General features: G+C 39.2%; 1 protein-coding gene across 2 annotated transcripts; it reads right to left on the bottom strand.

The window, feature by feature from the left end:
* Window positions 1-3,423: 3,423 nt before the first annotated feature.
* LOC122065054 (uncharacterized protein At1g51745) lies at window positions 3,424-19,032 on the bottom strand. Of its 2 annotated transcripts, XM_042628844.1 has the most exons (4): window positions 18,820-18,945; window positions 17,421-17,582; window positions 6,460-7,442; window positions 3,424-5,383 (listed from the first exon to the last, which is right to left on the bottom strand). In XM_042628844.1, exons 3-4 carry the CDS (start codon window positions 7,217-7,219, stop codon window positions 4,032-4,034), a joined length of 2,112 nt encoding a protein of 703 aa, XP_042484778.1. In that variant the 5' UTR covers window positions 7,220-7,442; window positions 17,421-17,582; window positions 18,820-18,945; the 3' UTR covers window positions 3,424-4,031. The 2 variants fall into 2 exon arrangements, with proteins under 2 accessions (XP_042484778.1, XP_042484777.1); XM_042628843.1 differs by lacking the exon at window positions 17,421-17,582 and having other exon boundaries at window positions 18,820-19,032.
* Window positions 19,033-19,114: the final 82 nt, after the last annotated feature.

Raw genomic sequence — 19,114 nt, 5'->3', positions numbered from 1 at the left:
AGTGGTTTTTGTTTTATTCTTTTTCTATCGATTTGCAGGAACTTTTGAACTTGGCGATGATGCTTCGAGCACATTGGCCGGAGAAAGGGTCGTTGCCGGCAACGGTGATGCTCTAAGCACACTAGCTAGAGAAGGGGCTGATTGGGGGAGTAGTACCATGGAGCAGCAGTATTGGACAGGTTTTGTAAGACCTCGCCACATGAACGGATCAGATTTTTTATGTTTCATCTAACGGTTAAAATCCCGCTAGTATACCTTATTCCTAGGTGTTATGTTAGCATACCTGTCCTTTTCCCATATATATATGCATACTTTTTTCTTTCTTTTTCTTTTTTTTTTTTTTTTTTTTTTTTTTATATCTCAATATCACTTATATGTAAGGAGAAGCAACAAGGTTAACATAAAAGAGGCAAACACACGCATCACAGAACATAAGCTTCCCATCGATGTGTTAAATTAAAAAAAAAAACACACACACACACACACACTTAGATTTTCCTTCCAATGAATAGGAAATACTAAATGTAATAGAGATGCTATGACAAACTATCAAACAAAAAAAAGAAAAACAATGATTTACATGTTACAAAGCAGATGCGCAACAGAGGGAATGATGGCAAACTATTGCATTACAAAATTTTGAAGATCTAAATATACATGTAGCGATTGTAAAATCCACCAATTTTTTCATTAGAAAATCTATATTTAATGAATTATGAATATTCAAGTCATATCAAATATTGTAATTTTCTTTTTTTTTACTCATGCCAAGTTGGTTATGCATATAATGCCGCTCCTTTTTATGCATAGTTCCGAAAGTTGTTCATAATTTTGACTATTCCACAACAACAAGCCCTGCATCAGGAGTCCACTATACTCTACCGACCCACACAACTTCTTTCAAGGTGAAGATTTCTGACCAATGGTCAACCCCCCAAATTCTCAGACTGATGGCATTAGCAATTTGATTTTCCCCAGCTCGTATAAAAGACCAAAGAGCAGACCCAATAAAATCTCTCTCTCTCTCTCTCTCTCTCTCTATATATATATATATATATATATATGCATATATCATCTCATTGTTTTCACCAATTGATCACCTAGGGAGAGTAAGATAACCAGAGACAGAAAAGCTTCCTAAACAACCTACCGACCGATCAAAAATTTAGCATATATAGCTTTATAGCATAGCCTAATAAAGAAGCATAAAACCTGCTACAAGAACAGCTTAAGACAATGACCAGCTTCCACGCAACACAAAATCATAGGTAACAAAAACAAAGCAGAATCATAAATCTATCGAGGCCACTTTTCTAACATTCTACAACCCAAAAACCCAAAAAGAAATTTGAAAGATTATACTAAACAAACAGAAAAGGTGCTGGACACAGGGACAGTGTGTTCCTTGGCAGTTACCACTGTCTAAGTATATCTACCATTGGTGTGGCTTCTCAGATTATTTTTGGGGTGAAGACCTAGACTTTCTATGTCAATGATGGAAACTGAGAATGTGAAGCTGTGGGTGCAGCTATAAATGGTATTGAGTAGATGCTGAGCTCAACAGTGGGCATTAATCCGTGCATGTAGGCAGCTGGCTGAAACACATATCTCTTGTATTGTGGTGTGTATACTCGCATTGTATTGTGCATTGGAGTGCTTGTCTGCAGTAGGGATGTGCACATCTGGTAGGCCGAGCCAATTGGTGTGCATTGTGGATGTATATACAACTATGGATGCGTGAGACCATGATTGCAGTGTAGGGGTTGTGAGACAGCTTTGGGCCGTAATGCAGTTCATGTGAGTAAGCTCTGCTCATCAGTAAAAATTGTCAATAGTACACATAGCAGCTCTGGGCATCATCGATAGACTATGACTAAGAGCGAGCTACATCAGCTGGTGACTTGGCAAAGAACCAACAGAGGGAAAGTTCATAAGCACACTGATTCACCCCAGCCTTCCTCTCAATGTCAAGTTTTACTTTAGTGGTTTCATTTAATTGGGATCCTTCTTATTGGTGCTCTCCTTCTTATGTCCTATATGCTCAGTTCACCAATTTAAGTAATGCTCTTAAAGTTTCGAACAAATATGTGGTTGGCAATCTTCATTGAAGAATCAAGAATCTAGGCGCTGAGCTTGATAATCATCCGTCTGTTCCTGTTGCATTCTCACTTTGATTTGGTATATTCATGAAAGTTTCCTCATTGCTTTCTCTCAGTGCTTCTGTAGACCAAGAAGAAATTCTACCGGAACAAAAATCTCAAGCAAATTGGTTAAAATCTGGGGACTCAGATACTCATTTTTTCCTTCTCACAACAATCAACAGATGAGCAAGGAATCGGATCACTAGTTTGAAAGGAGAGGGTATCATTGCTACTTCTATGTTGGACATTACCAATCTTCTTCAAAGACACTTTCAATGTATGTTTTTTACTTCGAATCCGGTTTTGGACGTTGATTACTTCTTCCCTATCAGGGTTTGTGTTTTAAATGAAGATAATGCTCGCCTTTTGGCTCTAGTTACTGATACATAGATCAGGGATACTGCATTTAGCATGAGTCTTCACAAATCTGCCGTGCTAGATGGATTTAATGGAAATCTGCAGGGCTAGATGGATTTAATGGGGCTTTCTTTCACAATGTATGGAATTTGATTGATTTAACAGGGTCAAATTGGTTGGACTGCTATTAAGTTGGACCTTTCTAAGGCTTATGATCGTTTGGAGTGGAGTTCTTTTTCGCTATGGTTTTGATTCTGCTTGGGTGTATCAGATTACGTTTTGTGTTTCTTCTCCTAAACTTTCTTTATTGCTCAATGTGTCCCCTCTTCCATTTTCCCCCTCATCACAGCATTAGGCAGAGGGATCCTCTTTCCTCCTATTTAGTTATCATGTGTATGGAGCTTCTTTCTTCTCATTTGCTTTTCAGCTCAAGCTCAAGCTCAAGCTCAATCTCAAGCTCAAGGCTGCATCCATGATATTAAAATTATGCGTGGTAGTGAATCCATATATCATCTGGCATTTGCCGACAACATTTTTCTCTTTATGAGAGCTAATCTAGCTGAAAGTCAGATCTCCTCATTGATTTCTGACTTCAGTTCAACTGGACTTCCCATGTCCTGTGACAAAGTTCTAAATTATCTTTAAAATTTTGACCCTCTGTAATTTGAATCTTGATAAAGGATCCATACATGGTTCATATAAATGAAGCCAAGTTACTAAATTTGAAAAGTGAAAACCAAATCAACATGAGAAATCACAAAGTCAGTTTTCCACAATTATATACAAAGTTTTGCATGGTCTAATTTTTCAGCCATAATGGATCAAGATCCACTTCAGCATCAGCCAGAGAGATGTAGACATAGAAATGGTCACCATTGTCCATTATATTTGAGGACCAGTCAGAAACCTGTTTTACATTTAAAGCTGCAGAAGATCCAACCTGTAAGATTATATGATTATTCTGAGCCACCCAAGTACTCTAATAATCCAATGGTACAACATAAGAGAACAATATAGATTCTAAATTTTAGGCAGGTTACAGGGTATGTTTGCAGGAGGTTATATAACTACTTTACAATTCTAAACGATATGACTACTTTACAATTCTAAACTAGGACCAGGATCTTGAAGAAAAGCTCGATCTCTGTCTTGAGGTAGCCCCAAGGCCCTGCTTCAAGAAGATTGCACATCCCAAAGGTAGGATCTGGAAATTTATAAAATAAAAATAAAAAATAAAAATAAAAAAAAAACCCAACCAATCCAGGTTCCCCAACATGTGGGTTAGTTTAGATCATCACAGCTTATGCTGGAATAACTTCCATGTTGCCAATCAGAGCATGAAAAGGCATCGCGTCCATCAGGTACATACTCCCAAGTTTTTGGCATTATCAAAAATTGCCAATTGGAAGTCCTTCAGATCTCAATTGCAAATAAGAACTGGAATTATGCTTTTTTTTGGTCAGGGAGGGGATGATCTTTGCTGATTTGGTGGTACAAGATATATTGATCCCATGTAACAATTTACATTGACTTTTATGATGGTTTTCTTTCTGTATCTCCCTTCAAAACCCCATGACTAGCAGGTCTTGATGGAGGCCTCCCAACTGCTTCCAGTAACCTACTGAACACTAGTTTCACAGGAATGCAGGTAACTGTAGTCAGTCCAGTTTCTACTGGTTTGATCAGCCCCTCCATGTCACTCTTATTTGAAAGCTTTGAATTGCCAGTCTTGCCACTCAATTCCTGGTCAATAGCAATTGAAGATAGTGTCCTTGTTTTCTGGCTAGAAAAACTTACCTTCTTCAAGAGCTTCTTTGGGAACTTCTTTTCTGTTGTAGGAGGCCGACGAATTTGAGACAAGCTCTTTTTCATCAGCCTTACCTTATGACTAAAATTTCCTGGATATGGCTTCTTGTACGGAGGCTTACTTTCAAGATCTGCATGAGGATGAAGTTCAACAGTTTCATCACACCCCGGTGCAGACAAAAGTTGCGGACGAGGGACACGGAACATGGCCGTCCTTCTTGCAGTTCTCCAGACTGGGGGAAGTCCTGTACTTCCATCATTATCACTGGGTTCCACATCAAAAATCCCATAAGTAGCAAGAAGTTTGCCAGTGGCACCATCCTCTAATACTTCGATTTGGATCGGATGCCCAACTATTGCTTTCCCATTCAATCGACTCATTAGAGAAACCAAAGGAACATGCTCTCCTTGATAGCTTGCTTGGACCTTCAAGTCCACATCTACCAATGTGGATTCCATCCCATTGCCAAGACGATGACCACCATATACTGGATCAAAGTACTCACCTTTGTTTTCCCAGTATTGTCTACGTGTTGATTGAGATAATCCATCCACGTCCCAGACTGGGTCTTCCTCTGAATCGACAACATCAGTGATGATTCTGCTCTGATCTTTGGAAGCAGAATTTGGTAAAGGGTATCTTCTATTGCCAAATCCAGGTACTTGGGTGTGCATTGAATCCTTCTCAATTAAATCAGCCTCATCATAGACATACTTCAGATCCTCACAGATGGGGTAAAAACCAGATCCAGATGCCTTTTGGTTTAAGTTGTTTCCCCTTCCTTCAAGATATGTATCCTGACCGTATCCATTGGAGAATTTTCCATCTATTGCTTCCATGGGTCTCTTGGTTAAATTCCGGATGTTCCTTTTCCCTTTCTGTTGCCATTTTGATACCCCTACGTCAGAAGCAACAGCTGCAGTTTGGTCATGAGGGTGAGACACATATCCAGTAAGGGGTGACTCATCAAGCTCCTCACTACTCATGCCTTCTGGATGCCCTTGAACTTGATAACCATCGCTGCTCATGTAATTTCCAGAACTTGGTTCTGCTACAGGCTGCATTTCGATGATAGCACCTGAACAACAGAAGCAACATAAATTGCCAAATTGAAAAGAAAAATTGTAAAGGCCCGACAATAAAAATGACAGAGGAATGACTTTAATGGCACTATCAATCAACCAAAAACACTTCAAGGGAAGGTACAAAGAAACCACAGGAAAACAAAACCAAAAAATGTCAAAAGGTTCTTTTCTTTTTCCCTTTGACCATGTTAGGGGCTGTACATGCATTTAATCATTTCTTTTCATTCTGTTTTCTTGTTCTATCTTATTTCCATCCAAGTTAACTACTTATCATTCAAAGCTTTTTAAGCAACCAGGTTAAGGGCTGTAAGGGAATTTTAATCATCTCCTCCCTAGTCCCTACAACCTCCCAACTTTTCAGTTTGTTTTTGCTCCCTGTCTATAAATGTCGAGCTAAATTCAAGCTAAATTTATGCCAAACCCAGCCTAATTAGGAAAAAAAAAAACTAAAGGCTGAAAAGAGAGAGAAACGTGGGAGTCAAAAAGGGGGGCATTACAGAGACACATAGGGACTCCAGTAGACACTGCTGGGACAGATGTGTAAAAGCAGGAAACCTGTGGATAGCTTCTGTACCAGGTAAAACAGCATTGACTGTGTATGTAATTCTAAAATGACAAGGACTCCACATCAGACACCTCTAAAAAACATAAAATGCACCAGAAAGCAAACTGTGGCTATGAAAACCAACCAGTTGTCTTTTAGGATTTATGACATACTCGGAAAGAAAAGTAACAGTATAAAGTTATTAGGGCTTCCCCCACCCCTCTAGAGGGTAAAGATTCCAAGCATAAATGAATAAATATATGTCTGGTCAAGCATATAGTCAAGCATTGTAAATGTCTAGCCAAACATCTAGTAGAAATATATCGCATAAATATCATGAAAATAAAAACAATAACATATTCTAAGTAAAGCAAGAAATATTGTAAAAAAAATAATAATAATAAAATTATCAGCAGAGAAAGAAACCCTCTATCTTCAGAATCAGGGAAAGTAGTAAAAGAGAGATAATGCAATTATTTATATGAAGAGGAAATTTAGTAAATGAAGAAACCAAGAGTGAATAACCTGATAATAAAGTTGTCTCCTCATCCATGTCAGGGTCTGGGGAATCTCTCTCTGAAGAGTCAGATTCTGCCTCTTCCTTCATTTCCTCAAAAGTGTCCCCTTCCATCAAAGAACCAGGGAAGAGGCGACAGTTATCCATTCCTAACTGTGTCTGTGACATCTTCATCTCGTCTGGAGGACTTGTATGATCCAAACAATCATTCACATCTGCAGGCAAATATACACATTTGCTCCTCTTGGCCCGACAAATAACCCCTGTCTGCTCTTTTGCACCGTGCACAAGGGGAGAAACAGCATTGCCATCAGACTGGAAATAATGTGATATTGGCAATTTTGCACTACTCTGTAATACTTGAACAAGAGGACGGCGTCTATCGCGTCTCTTGACAATGGATTCCTCAGGCAGCCCACCCTGTGACCTTTTTCTTTTGATGGCCAAAGAATTTTTACTGCTGTTGATGTGATTTGAATTCCCCACACTTCGAACACCATTTGGAAGAATATCCACATTATCAACTACAGGAAGTCTACAAGAACCCTCTAAAGCAGTGGACGCAGAAAACTTTCTCTTTGAAGAGGCAATCCTCAGCCCAAAATCCTGCAAGCCTCTCATCCTTGGTGTAGCTTCCGAATTATCATCTTCCCAGCTCATCTGCTTCCTCTGTCTGACTTTTTGCACATTTAAAGGATCTCCCAGCTTCTCATCCTGTGATTTGACATTTCCAGATTTGCTATGATCATTCCCCATTTGAGATGTCATCTTCCCAGGCACTTCATTGCTCGTACAATTAGAACCAACACCTAGTATTTTCTGTTGCTTCTCAAGCTCTAGAGCATGAAGAATAGCATCTTCTCGACGTGCATATTTCTCTCTTTTCTTTATTGGAATGCCCTGGGATGATTCAGCCCTTTCAATACATTCATCAAATTCACCACATCTAAATGCCTTGACACGCTTGGATTTCTCTAAATTGTACCAGTCCCTGAAAAGCATATAGCAAAGAACGAGTTAGCAACGACGAAATGAAGGGAACCAACCCCCCCCCCCCCCCAATAAGGGGGTGGAAATAAAAGCTTGTGTCACTGAGTAACTTCATCAATAAAAATATCAAACATGTGATACTTGATGCATGAATTGCACATTAGAGGGGCACAAAAAACTCTAAACTGTTAATGTTTGTCTACAAGTTGAGAATAGAAACCAACTTGTAACTACCCTTCAACCTTAAGTATAGTCCTTCTAAAGGACAGCCATCTACACCTTTAAACAAGTTTACCATAAGCAACGAGAAAATTCAGTAGCAATGATATACTCTAATCTGTTAATGTATAGCTACAAGTTGAGAATAGAAACCAACTTGTAACTACCCTTCCACCTTAGGTATAGTCTTTCTACAGGACAACCATCTACACCTTTAAACAAGTTTACTATAAGCAACAAGAAAATTCAGTAGCAATGATATACTAAAAAGAAACATGCATCAGATCCAGTGGGAAGGACATAAAGAGCTAGGGGCAGACCTAAAATGACCATTGATGAGTTGGTAAGGAAAGACATGTAGAAGCTAAGTATTGACAGTAGTATAAAATCAAACAGAGCTGTCTGGAGGGCAAAGATCCAAATTGCCAATTGCGTTTAGGTGGGATGGCCCGCCAGTGTGACATTGCCTTGTTTCACTTCTTTGCCTTTTCTTTTCCCCTTTTCCCCTTTTCCCCCCTTCTTTCTTTTATCCTTTTTTGACAGATCCATGTATTTTTTATAGATCCATGTAGCCGACCCCATTCAGTTAGGAAAAGGCTGACTTGTTGTTGTTGTATAAACTTTAATTCTTTTAGTCAGTGGACAATTATCACCACATTAAAATATAGCAAATTTTTATCCCAATTGAAAATTTCCAACATTCAATCTCAGTCGAATGTTTCCCCTTACCCTTTTATTACATCTCTACTCCTCAATGACAAGGAAGGTGATTTAGTAGCAAAAATTTATTGTGCACTATAGTTTACAGATTAAGTGGCTGACCCCATTGCAGATTAACCTCAGTTAATAATCACGTCTATTTTATATTTTTAGACTTTTTATTTCAGTTAGTAGTTTTGAGAAATAATGGAGCATTGACTTGGAGAGGATCTCTATTGCTTATGAATTCATATTCACACCAAGAAGAGGAATAGACTGGAACATCTACGTTTGAATGGTCTAAAAGGTTTAATCTATATTCAATACAATCACTGCCTAGAAGAAAGGTTTCGACAAAGGCATGAAGAGAACAGAAATTTTGATCCACTAGTGCTTGATGAACTGGACTAGAGTAGTGAGTAGATGGCGGGCCAACTAGTGGATTATTTAGTCCATTCCCACGGATGATCTCACGTGGGATGTTGTTGCTAGAGCAATGGGAGCATCGATTGAGGGCCACAACCAAGGAGAGCTCGACTATCAACCTTTGGAGCCAATGTGTGACATACAAGCCATGGTAGAGGGAGGACGGTTGTTTAATGGTCATCAAGATCAGATGAAGGAGACATGAAAGAAAAGGAAGATATGAATGACGACAATGATGTCGTTGATGATTTTAGTGAAAGGGAAATTGATTGTATAGGACAGCAGCAACAAGAACTGATGCAGAACTAGGGTTTGAAAACCCTGTTCGGTTCGCTTATGGCCCCACATGAATGAGAGAACTCAATAATTAGGATGTAGTGGCAGATTAGTAATTATTCCAACGTTCTCAAGTGCTTAGTCTCACAATAAACACTCCAATAATGAGTACAATGGCAGTCTTGTAGTAAAAAAGAAGTTCCAAAGGATGGTGGCAGTTTCATAATTATAAAAGTTTAACCATAAGAGACTACAACAAGTATGGAATAAGGCAACGTATGAGTGACAGGGCTAGCTTGGTAATGACGAGCAAAACAATGATATGAATTAATAATGAAAGAAGAGAAGGGTAAAACAGTGATAAGGGTTGAAGGGTTTAATTACCAAATAAGGATTGATTCCCTTCAACCTTCAGCACTAACAGGAGGCAGAGAAACCAGCTTTGACCAGGTAGGATCTCACCTTCGATAATCCTCAGCTAAGCCTGGAATTCCAGGGGAAGGTTCGAAACCTAATAGCCTCAGGATTCCAATGGATTGATGCCACAAAACAGCACTTAGAGGAGAACCGTGGCCCTTACAGACCAGATCTGGCGGTAACAGAGCCAGCAAGTTGCAGATCTGTAGTTCACTGCACTAATGACATCCAGGACATAACATTCTAGATTTCATATCGCCTTTGAAGGGGGCTGTCTTGGTTCCAGGTTTCAGGTAACATAGTTGGATGAAGGTAAGACTTTGGTTCCGGTCTGGTTAGTTGTAGGAATCATGAAAACATGGGATAGGGAGTGAGTTCCAGATACTCATGTAAGAAAGCAACCAGAAGAAGAAGAAGAATCGCAAGTAGAAGAAAGAGGGTAGGGAAATAGCAACACTCCACAGCCACATAGGCTCTCAAAAATTATTCCACTTAAATTTCATACTCTAAATCTGAACTGCCTCCATCGATTATATGTCTAATATAAAGGAAAATCAAAACAATTAACAGAAACCACATGAAAGAAAACTATTCTAAAAATTGAAACTAACTAATTCCAAAAGAAACCCTACGTATCTACTTCTAAAACAAAGTGAATCAAATATACTAAGACTGCTTCCCTAATTATCAACTACCAACACTTGCCAGTCCAAAAACTTGGTTTGGGTTGGTTGCATCTTGGCTTAGGCCTCTCCTCCATAGTGGGTCGGTTCGATCTAGCCAAGCCAAGGCATCTACATCAAGAACAACTGCTAGATGTTGATTTCTTTGAAGACATTGATTAAAAAATTTGTTTTTGGATTTTATGGATTGTTCAAACTCAGAACTTTAATTAGTTAAGGGCCCGTTTGGTATCGTTCTAAAAAAACGTTTCTGGAGTTTTTTCGTTCTATTGAAACGAAAAAATGGAATCTTCTGTTTGGTGCACTTATGGTCCGTTTCTGTTTTTTTGGAACAAAAAGTGAAAAAAAAAAACTGAAAAAACGAGATTGGACGGAACTCCAAAATGGAGTTCCGTCTTCCCAGTTTCGTTCCATTTTACAAAAAAAAAAATCCCGATAAAAATCTGAAATTTTGAAACACCATTTTTTCGTTTAAAAACTACGTTTTGACACAGAAACTGAAATTTTCGTTTTTGACACGAAACGGCGTTTCTGGAACAGAAACGATACCAAACGGGCCCTAAGTTTCGCATTTTGGACTGATTTTATGTTTATATCATTTTCTATCAAGCTTCAGTAAGTCAGTTCAGCTTTTGTTCCGCTTTTCATTGATCTGATTCATACATGCACCTTTTACTTTGTTCAGGTTGCTCCCAATCACAGGCACTAAAGAAAGATTATTGCTATCAAACTTTAGTAACAGGTTAGCCTATCATTTGAACTTTCAGTTTCACTATCATATGATCATATATTCATATCTGTTTCTGAATACATATCTCAATTCTCACATTCAAATTCTATCCTGTTCTTCATTGATCTGATTCATATATCTTGCTTTAGAGTTAACATCCAATGATTTCAGATCCAACACATTGATGATTGATCTGAATTTTGATGACTTGATATGGCTTAATGTTGATTTTTGACGATATAGAGTATATATTGTAGCACACTAAATAATGTTAGAAAATTGGGGAAATAAAAAATAACACATGGGCACCTTGGTCGCATATGCAATGCCTATGAGGGCGCCTTGTCGCCTAAACACTTAGCTACCCATCCACCACCTTGGGTCACCTTGTCACCTTGACAACTTGGGTGACCTAGAAACCCCATTTGAAGTACTATATCAAGCATAGATTTTTCATAAGAAACAACAACATACCACTAACAAATAATATTAATCACATTGAATGTTTCCAATTTACTCTCTCGCCCTCCGCTCTCGGAAAAAAAAAACCCTAAACTAAATCTCTCTCTCTCTCTCTCTCTCTCTCTCTCTCTCTCTCTCTCTCTCTCTCTCTCTCTCTCTCTCCACCTTTCTTCTTCCTCTGCATCTTCCCCTTCCCTCTCCCCTCTTTCTCTTCTTCTTCTCTCTTCCTCTACCTTCTTCCTCCACTCCCTTTCTCTTCTATTTCTCCCTCTATTCCTAGTGTCGACTAGCTCGTTTGATGTTAAGACTGCTGCAACCGCTTGGCTCACCTGCCCTGCTTACTCTACAGTCGCATTGGTGTTGAACCCTTCTAGGTTAGCTGCTTCACGGTCATCGTCTCTCTTCTGGACGCCACTCTCCCCAGGCATGCTGTCCCGCTGGTCATCAGCCCCTCTTGGTTGCCCACCCTTCCAAATGCCAAACTCGTCTTGGTCTGTCCATTGGCTCGCCTATTTCTGCAGACCTGCCTCTCCGTTGGCTGTTAGCTTGGCCTACTGCCCTTCTGGGCACCACTCCCACCAGGCTTGCCGTCCCATTGGTCGTCAACCCCTCATGGTTGCACGCCCTTCTAGATGCAAAGCTCATTTGGTTTGTTGGCTTTCTCAATTTGGTTGGCCTCCACCTCCGGTGTTTGTCTACCACGCTGGGTCTGTCTTATTTGGCTTGTTCGTCGCTGGATCTATGCCTCGATCAGTAGTAGCCTCTTCGACACTAGCCCGTTGGGCCTCTCTCTGTCAACAACCACTCTGCCATTGCCCTTCGAAAGGCCGGCACCCCTCCTCCTTGGTGACCCCCTCCGCTAGGCCAGCTGTCCACTTGGTTGTGGCCCTCCGCAAGGCCAAATCTCCTTCATCGTGGCTACCTCTTTGCCGGCAGTGCTCCTTCATGTTGGCGGCTGGGAGTGTAGTGTTGAGATCTGATTGTTAGGGTTTGTGGTTCTCTTTCGGTTACGACTGGTTTGCACTTCTCTTCAGTTTGGGCTTTCGAGCCAGGTTGTAGGAGTTTTTTTAGCCCATGTGGCCTTGGATGTTGCCCTTTATGGCTTTGATTCCCTTATTTGGTTTGTAGTTTCCCCTTGGAGATTATATTTTCCCTCCCCCTTCTTTTAACGCAATTACTATTCACCCAAAAAAATATTAACCGCACTGAATCTTTTTTAATTTATTAATAAGAAAAATAAGAAACAGCCAACAATCAGTGCATACAAATAATATTGCAAGAAACTAAGATCTAGTGTTATGCAGGATCTTCGACAACAAATTGAATTACATGGAAAATAGGTTTATGATGGTTATGGGAATATTAATGAGCAATTGATATATGGTCTAGGAAGGTTGGTTAGTGAGTTGAATAGGCAAGGGGAAATAGAACACAATTAAAGATGTCAATTCTATGGGCATCCTCAAGCTTATTGGAGGCTTGCCTCTAAGCAAAAGAGTATATGGGTTTCTTGTGCTTACTCCTCCCTCCTACACAAGGACTCCATTTGGACTGTCCTTCCCCCCCACCCCAAAATGCCTCTTGGGTCTAGCACAATATCCTCATCGCTAGACCTATAGTCCTTCGTGACATCTCCTCCTCCATTGGAGATGGAAACTCCATCTCTCTTTGGCTTGATCGTTGGCATCCCACAAGCATCCTTCTCTCCCTGGTTTCTGCCAAAACCATTTACTCTTCTAATCTCCCTAGAGACTCCTATGCAAGGTTCAAGGTATCGGGTTTTGATCAGGTTTTGACCCTTGGGGAGACCGAAACTTTGGTCGAAACCTAGGAAATTTCGAGGAAACCAGGAAATTTTTCTCAGTTGGGTGGAAACTTTGGTTTTGACCCCCAAAATGTGTTTTTTTGGCCTGTTTTTTGTGTACATCCTATTTTAGACATTTATAATACATTCACATAATTAGACATAAAAGTCACAAGGTTTCTACCCCCAAAATGTGTTTTTTTTGGCCTGTTTTTTGTGTACATCCTATTTTAGACATTTATAATACATTCACATGATTAGACATAAAAGTCACACTTGTGGGGAGAACCAAAAGTTTGGTAATGTACGTTGAGTTGTTGACTGAAAGTATGAAACTATACTACATAAGTACATAATCTACACTATATGTAATCTACAATCTACATAAGTACATAATACATAATACAAAGGATCCAAAATAAATACTAATATTACATCATAGTGAGTTATCTCTCAACGCTACAAGGCATCGACAAGGTGCCGCCTTGTTGTCAAGGCATGCCGGCTTATATTTTTTGCCCTTATTTATGCCAAATACCATTTAAGTAAATGTTTACTTAAGATATTATTCACAAATAAGCAAATACCCCCTATTTGAATCCAATAAAAATAAAATTCCAAAAGGATAAAAAGTCAACCCCCCGGTCCAAGAACAAAAACTCGATTTTTTTTGTTGTAGGGCGATTTTCAACTTTCGAATGCTTAGGTTTTTCTTAATTCTGAAAATTTTATAAATCTTATCATAGTAGAACATTGCTAAAAAATCAAAAGTCCGGTAAAATAATCTTTTGTTTTGATGTCAATAAAATTATTTCCATTCAGGCGATTTAACAGCATTCGCACACTTTTAAATAAGTTTGACCGGAATATAACTTTGTCACAACAACTCAGATTGAAGTAATCTTAGACTTGTTGGAAAGCTAGTTTTGTGTTATACCTAACACAAAAAGTCTCATCTAAAATAAAATCATTTGACCAATAAAAAATATTATAGAAGAAGAGCATTTCTCTAAATGTCAATAAGTCATGTTGATTTTTTATGACTTGATGTAAGTGTGACTATGTTGATTTTTAAGACTTGATGTTGCTTAATGTTGATTGGTTTTTTATGTCATAGGGTATATATTATAACAGACAAAATAACTTTAGAAAATAGTGAAAATAAAAAATAACATATGGGCAATTTGATCGCCATGTCAATGCCATAGCGGGTGATTCACAGCCAAATCGATTAGCCACCCTCCACCGCCTTGGGTCACCATGACGCCGTGACAACTATGCAGTCAAGACACTCAACACTCAAAAGTCAATTCCAAGTAGAGTGTCTAGGCGGTTCCATTTAGGGGTGTCAATCGGTCGAGCCAGGCCGATCTCGGTCGGGCCTGGCAGGCCTATGTCCTCGGACCATGGCCTACCTATTTAAGGAATGAGTCGGTCTCGATCGGTGTCGTGTCCGGCTCGATCAGGTTCTGTGCTATAATCGGCCCTTAAATGGGGTAATATACCAATAAAGCCTTGAACGGGCCTTAGACGGTCTTTACTTTTTTTAGATTTAAGACACTCTAATTTATTTTGTTAAATTATCAACAATTTTGAAAAGATATTACACTTAATTGCAGTCAATAGTTGATAAAAAAAAATCAATATATACCCTATTCTATCCCAAAAAAATCAAAATGCCTATATAAAAGGTCGAGCTAAACGTGTCAGTTTGAGTCAGGCTTGTAAATGAGTCGGGCTGGTCGAGAGGCCCATCAGGCTTACCCCATGCACCGTGTACTACCTATATATAAACGGGCCGAGCTCAGCAGGCCAGTCTAGGTTAGGCCATAAACATTTCGAGCTTGGTCAATCCTACCAGTGCGGGCTTCGAATTGACACCCTAGTTCCAATCCACGAGCTGCGTACCACTGCAGATGTCGTAGTCGCTCCTCTGAATGCACCACATATGCATTCCATTACATGTGTTGGGGGTATTTTGTTTTGGTAGTCCGTCACTGCCCATCTATAAGATGCATCATCAACATCAATTACCTTCCTTAGGTAGATTTTGCAAGATCCAAGCTTAAATTGAAGTTTTTGGGCACAAGGGGAAATCTTGAGTGTTTTCCCAAGTTTCCCACTTCACAGAGAAAAAAAATAAGGGGAGAGGGTAGTCGAATTTTTTAGAATAGAAGATTGTTTACCTTAAGATCATGTAATATAAGGGTTGGTCAAACCAACTAGTTCAGTTGAAATTTCCCACATTGCGATCAAAATGTGAGACTTTTCGTTGAAACATGTCGAAACCTGTCAAAACCTGTGAATTTTTAAAGTCACATGCTATGCGGTATCGGGCTACTGCAATATCGTCGAAATGTGTGAAATTTCGATGGTATCGGTCGACTTCTTGAACCATGCTCCTATGTTGCTTCCATCTTATCTAACGACATCTGGTGTCTTCCCCCTTCTCTTCCCCTTCTCACGGATCTTTGGTTTGATCTTCCTCCCATTCCTCTTGCCCATCGTGGAAGAGTCGATCGAGTCCTTTGGTCCCCCTCTGCCTCTTCAGCTCCCCTTTTGCTTGGGATATTGTTAGAGCTAGAGGCCCCTTAGTCCCATGGAGTAACATTATCTGGTTCAAAGGTCACATTCCCCCACCACGCCTTCACTATTTAGCGTGCTCTCTCCAATTGTCTTCCAACTTAGTCTTTCTTAATCCACAAACATATCCAAGTTCCATTTGCATGCTGCCTCTATTAGAATAGTGCTGAAGATATTAATCTCTTATTTTAATGCCCCTTTGCTTCTGCCATCTGGAAACGTGTCCTCCATTTTTGTTGATCTTCCAGTGTCTTTTCCCTTCGGCAAGAATGGATCTGGGTTGACATGACTTTTGCTGGTAGCTCTACTTGTGACTATACTGGCAAGCTTGCTTTTTGTGCCATCAGCAATAACATTTGGATGGCGCAGAACCTTCGAAGATGCCAACTCTAGATCCTTTGATATGATTTGGAATTCCTTCTTTTTTTATGTCAGTTCTAAGCTATCTATGCTTCCCCATCGCCATGTAAGGGACTCCCCCAAGGAACAGGCTTATGTTGTCTCCTAGGGTTTTCCCATTTCCATTTTGCTCCACACCCTCCCCCCTTTTAGTTGCTTGGCTGTTTAGCCTTGTTCCCCCCCCCCCTTTCTTTCCTTTCACCCCTTCCCCTTGTTCCCTCTAGTTCTCTTGTTATTATATTTTTTATTCATACAGAAAAAAGATGTGGAATTGCAGACTCTGAGAAGAATAGTGGCTTCAAGATAGATATACCGACAGAGAACGGTGAAGTTTGTAGTAGTTTCAAAGAACAAAAAATAATAAAATATAACAAAGAATCATAAAAAGGAAAATAAGAAGAGACATAATGAACGGAATCAGCACCCTGAGGTAATGATAGCATCAGCACCTCCATGAAGAAATGAGACTAGGAGTCTGCACCAAAAAATTCCAGTCTTCCAGAGAAAGTTTCATCGTTCAATGATGAGAATTAAAGGAATCAGGAATAGGCTTCATGTAAAGGTTCATGCAGCCGGACCTATCTCAACTCCTACTCAGACAGACTTAAACAATCTCCTAAATTAGTCTAAAGTATTATAACCCAGAACACAGCTACTCATTTTCATAGATATTTAGATTTCTTATAAAGCCAGAATAGAATGTAAAGTACATAAGAACTACATCCAAACAAAAAGAGATGTGAAAACAATACTATTACAAAGAAGAATACAGAAACTCTTAAAGTGAGGTTTTTAAATATCAGAAGATGAGAGATATAGGGGCATGAGCACAGCCACTGCAGCATAGATTCAGCCACTAAGAGGTTGGCAAGTCCAGTGTACACACTAGGCCCCCTGGATGCCAAGTGGAACATAATAACTTTTTTCCTGATTATTTCCTATTTTTGTGGACTACTTATTTAAGATAACTAAACAAGGGATGAAATTTGCCAAAGTCCAATGCCCCAAAGAAAATAAAGGCAAAACAAAAGCAAAAAATAAAAGAAAAGAGAAAAAATGAAAGATCTGAGGAAACCCTCTCCTTTGCCTTCTAATATATAAATGTCTCCTTCCTAGCATGAAATTGCTTTCAAGAAAGCCCATAGAGAAAACATTGATTCCTATTGCTATGAATCTTTTGGGCAGATGAATTGCCAGAATCAGAACTTCTTTTTTTAATATGAATGAAATTCTAATATACATAAAATTCCATTTCTTTCCCAGAAAAAAATATAACATTACGTTTATGTCTTTTTGTGTAGGCATTTGAATTGGATATATTGACAAGATAATCCATTGCTCAACAGTAACTATGTCCCTGCGAAATCCAATTTGTTTGGCTCGTAAAGGCAAACTCAGTTCCTATCAATGCAATGTGCCATGGAAAGTTCCATCCTTTTAGATCTACAAACACAAATAGGATGGATACATAGATTAGTCCCAAGCAATCTCTACAATCAAAATGTCACACTATCTTCATGTTTAGCCTGTATGATACAGCAAAACCATTTATTTAACCCATTTATTTAAAGCATTTATTTATTTTATACTTGTCTAAGTTTTGGTCATAGGTTCAAAACTTTATTTATTTTGGTCACAGGTTCGAAACTAGGAAACAGCCTCTCTTGCGAAGCAAGGGGTTAAGGCTACGTACATTTGCCCCTCCCAGACCCTGCAGTAGCGGGAGCCTCGTGCACTGGGTTGCTCCTTTACTTGTCTAGGTTTTCTATGTCCTTAAATAGAACAAAAACATTATGAGTACTTGTATTTGTTCTTCTTTTTCCATTTTTTATCGGGGCTTCATTTACAAATGTGAATAACCACACAAATCAGAAATAAATAAACTCAGAATTTTTGGCTTCTGACTCTCCTACATGCCTAAGATTCTGACCACCTCCTCTACAATAGTAAGTTCTCAAACTAGGGACACAAAAATGTTCTAAAATCCAGCAGGGGAAAGCCTGGCCTATTGAAAATATAAGCCCATCTGAGTGGAAGAGGGCCAGAGGCGTATAGCTCTAGGCAAAAGAAGTCTGCAGGACTGCTCCTGTGAGTGCAGGCAAGACGGTATCATTGTCTTAATTATGACTGATTCGGGTCAAAACTTGCTTTTCCTAATTAATCATCTACTTTGGCCTAATTGTGTTCAAATGTTGCCGTCCCTTGGTTGAAATTCAGCCGCTAATGAAGGAAAACTCAAGTTAGAAAAGGATGAACCAGAAGATATCTTTAATCCAAAAAATTAACTCCTGACAATCCGACATTAACATCGTAACAGGAAGGGGAGATCGCAACCATAAACAGAATAAAAATTTAACAAAACCACCTTAATTCTGCCAGACAGAAGAAGAAAAAATCCCATTAATAAAGAGAACAATACATCATTAAAATAAGAATTAGATATTCATCCAAAAAAAAATAAGAATTAGGCAGGAAAAAATAATTAAAAATAAATAAAATAATCAAAGCAAAGCAACATAATAGAAAAGCCAACATTCAGTTCACAAGGTACAGAAAATCAAAACAAAACAAGGCAGCAATTCAGCATAGTTGAACGTTTGCCAAAAATCATCATGCAACTACAGAATTACCAAGGAAGAAAAATATACCAAAAGGACAAAATATGCAAAAACGAACTTACACACTGGCATCTTCCCTTCCAAGAAGCTTGACCGGAGTTCCCGATCTGGGTGACATAAGGTGAGAAGCAGAAAGCTCATTTGGGCCGAGGATCCTCCCTGGCCACCAAGACCCATTTCTCCGCCGAACCCAAACGATACTTCCAACGTTGCAATCAACCCCAACCGTTCCCTGCAAACCGTCTGAAATCCCCATCTCTCTCTCTCACTCACTCACTCTCTCTCTCTCTCTCCTCCTTTCTTCTTCTTCTATCTCTTCCTCCATTCACCATATAAAAGGAAGAAATTTGTGGAAAG

Source organism: Macadamia integrifolia, unplaced genomic scaffold, assembly GCF_013358625.1.
Source record: "Macadamia integrifolia cultivar HAES 741 unplaced genomic scaffold, SCU_Mint_v3 scaffold1869, whole genome shotgun sequence".
Taxonomy (NCBI): domain Eukaryota; kingdom Viridiplantae; phylum Streptophyta; class Magnoliopsida; order Proteales; family Proteaceae; genus Macadamia; species Macadamia integrifolia.
The sequence above is the reverse complement of the archived record's forward strand: the minus strand, read 5'-3'. Positions and strand labels throughout refer to the sequence as shown.

Coding starts and splice junctions, on each gene's coding strand:
- LOC122065054 (XM_042628843.1), bottom strand. CDS start 19,013: ATGGGGATTTCAGACGGTTTGCAGGGAACGGTTGGGGTTGATTGCAAC. Junction 7,443..18,819: donor GGAAGGGAAGATGCCAGTGT/GTAAGTTCGTTT, acceptor TATGCTTTTCAG/GGACTGGTACAATTTAGAGA. Junction 5,384..6,459: donor GGAGACAACTTTATTATCAG/GTTATTCACTCT, acceptor TCTGTTGTTCAG/GTGCTATCATCGAAATGCAG.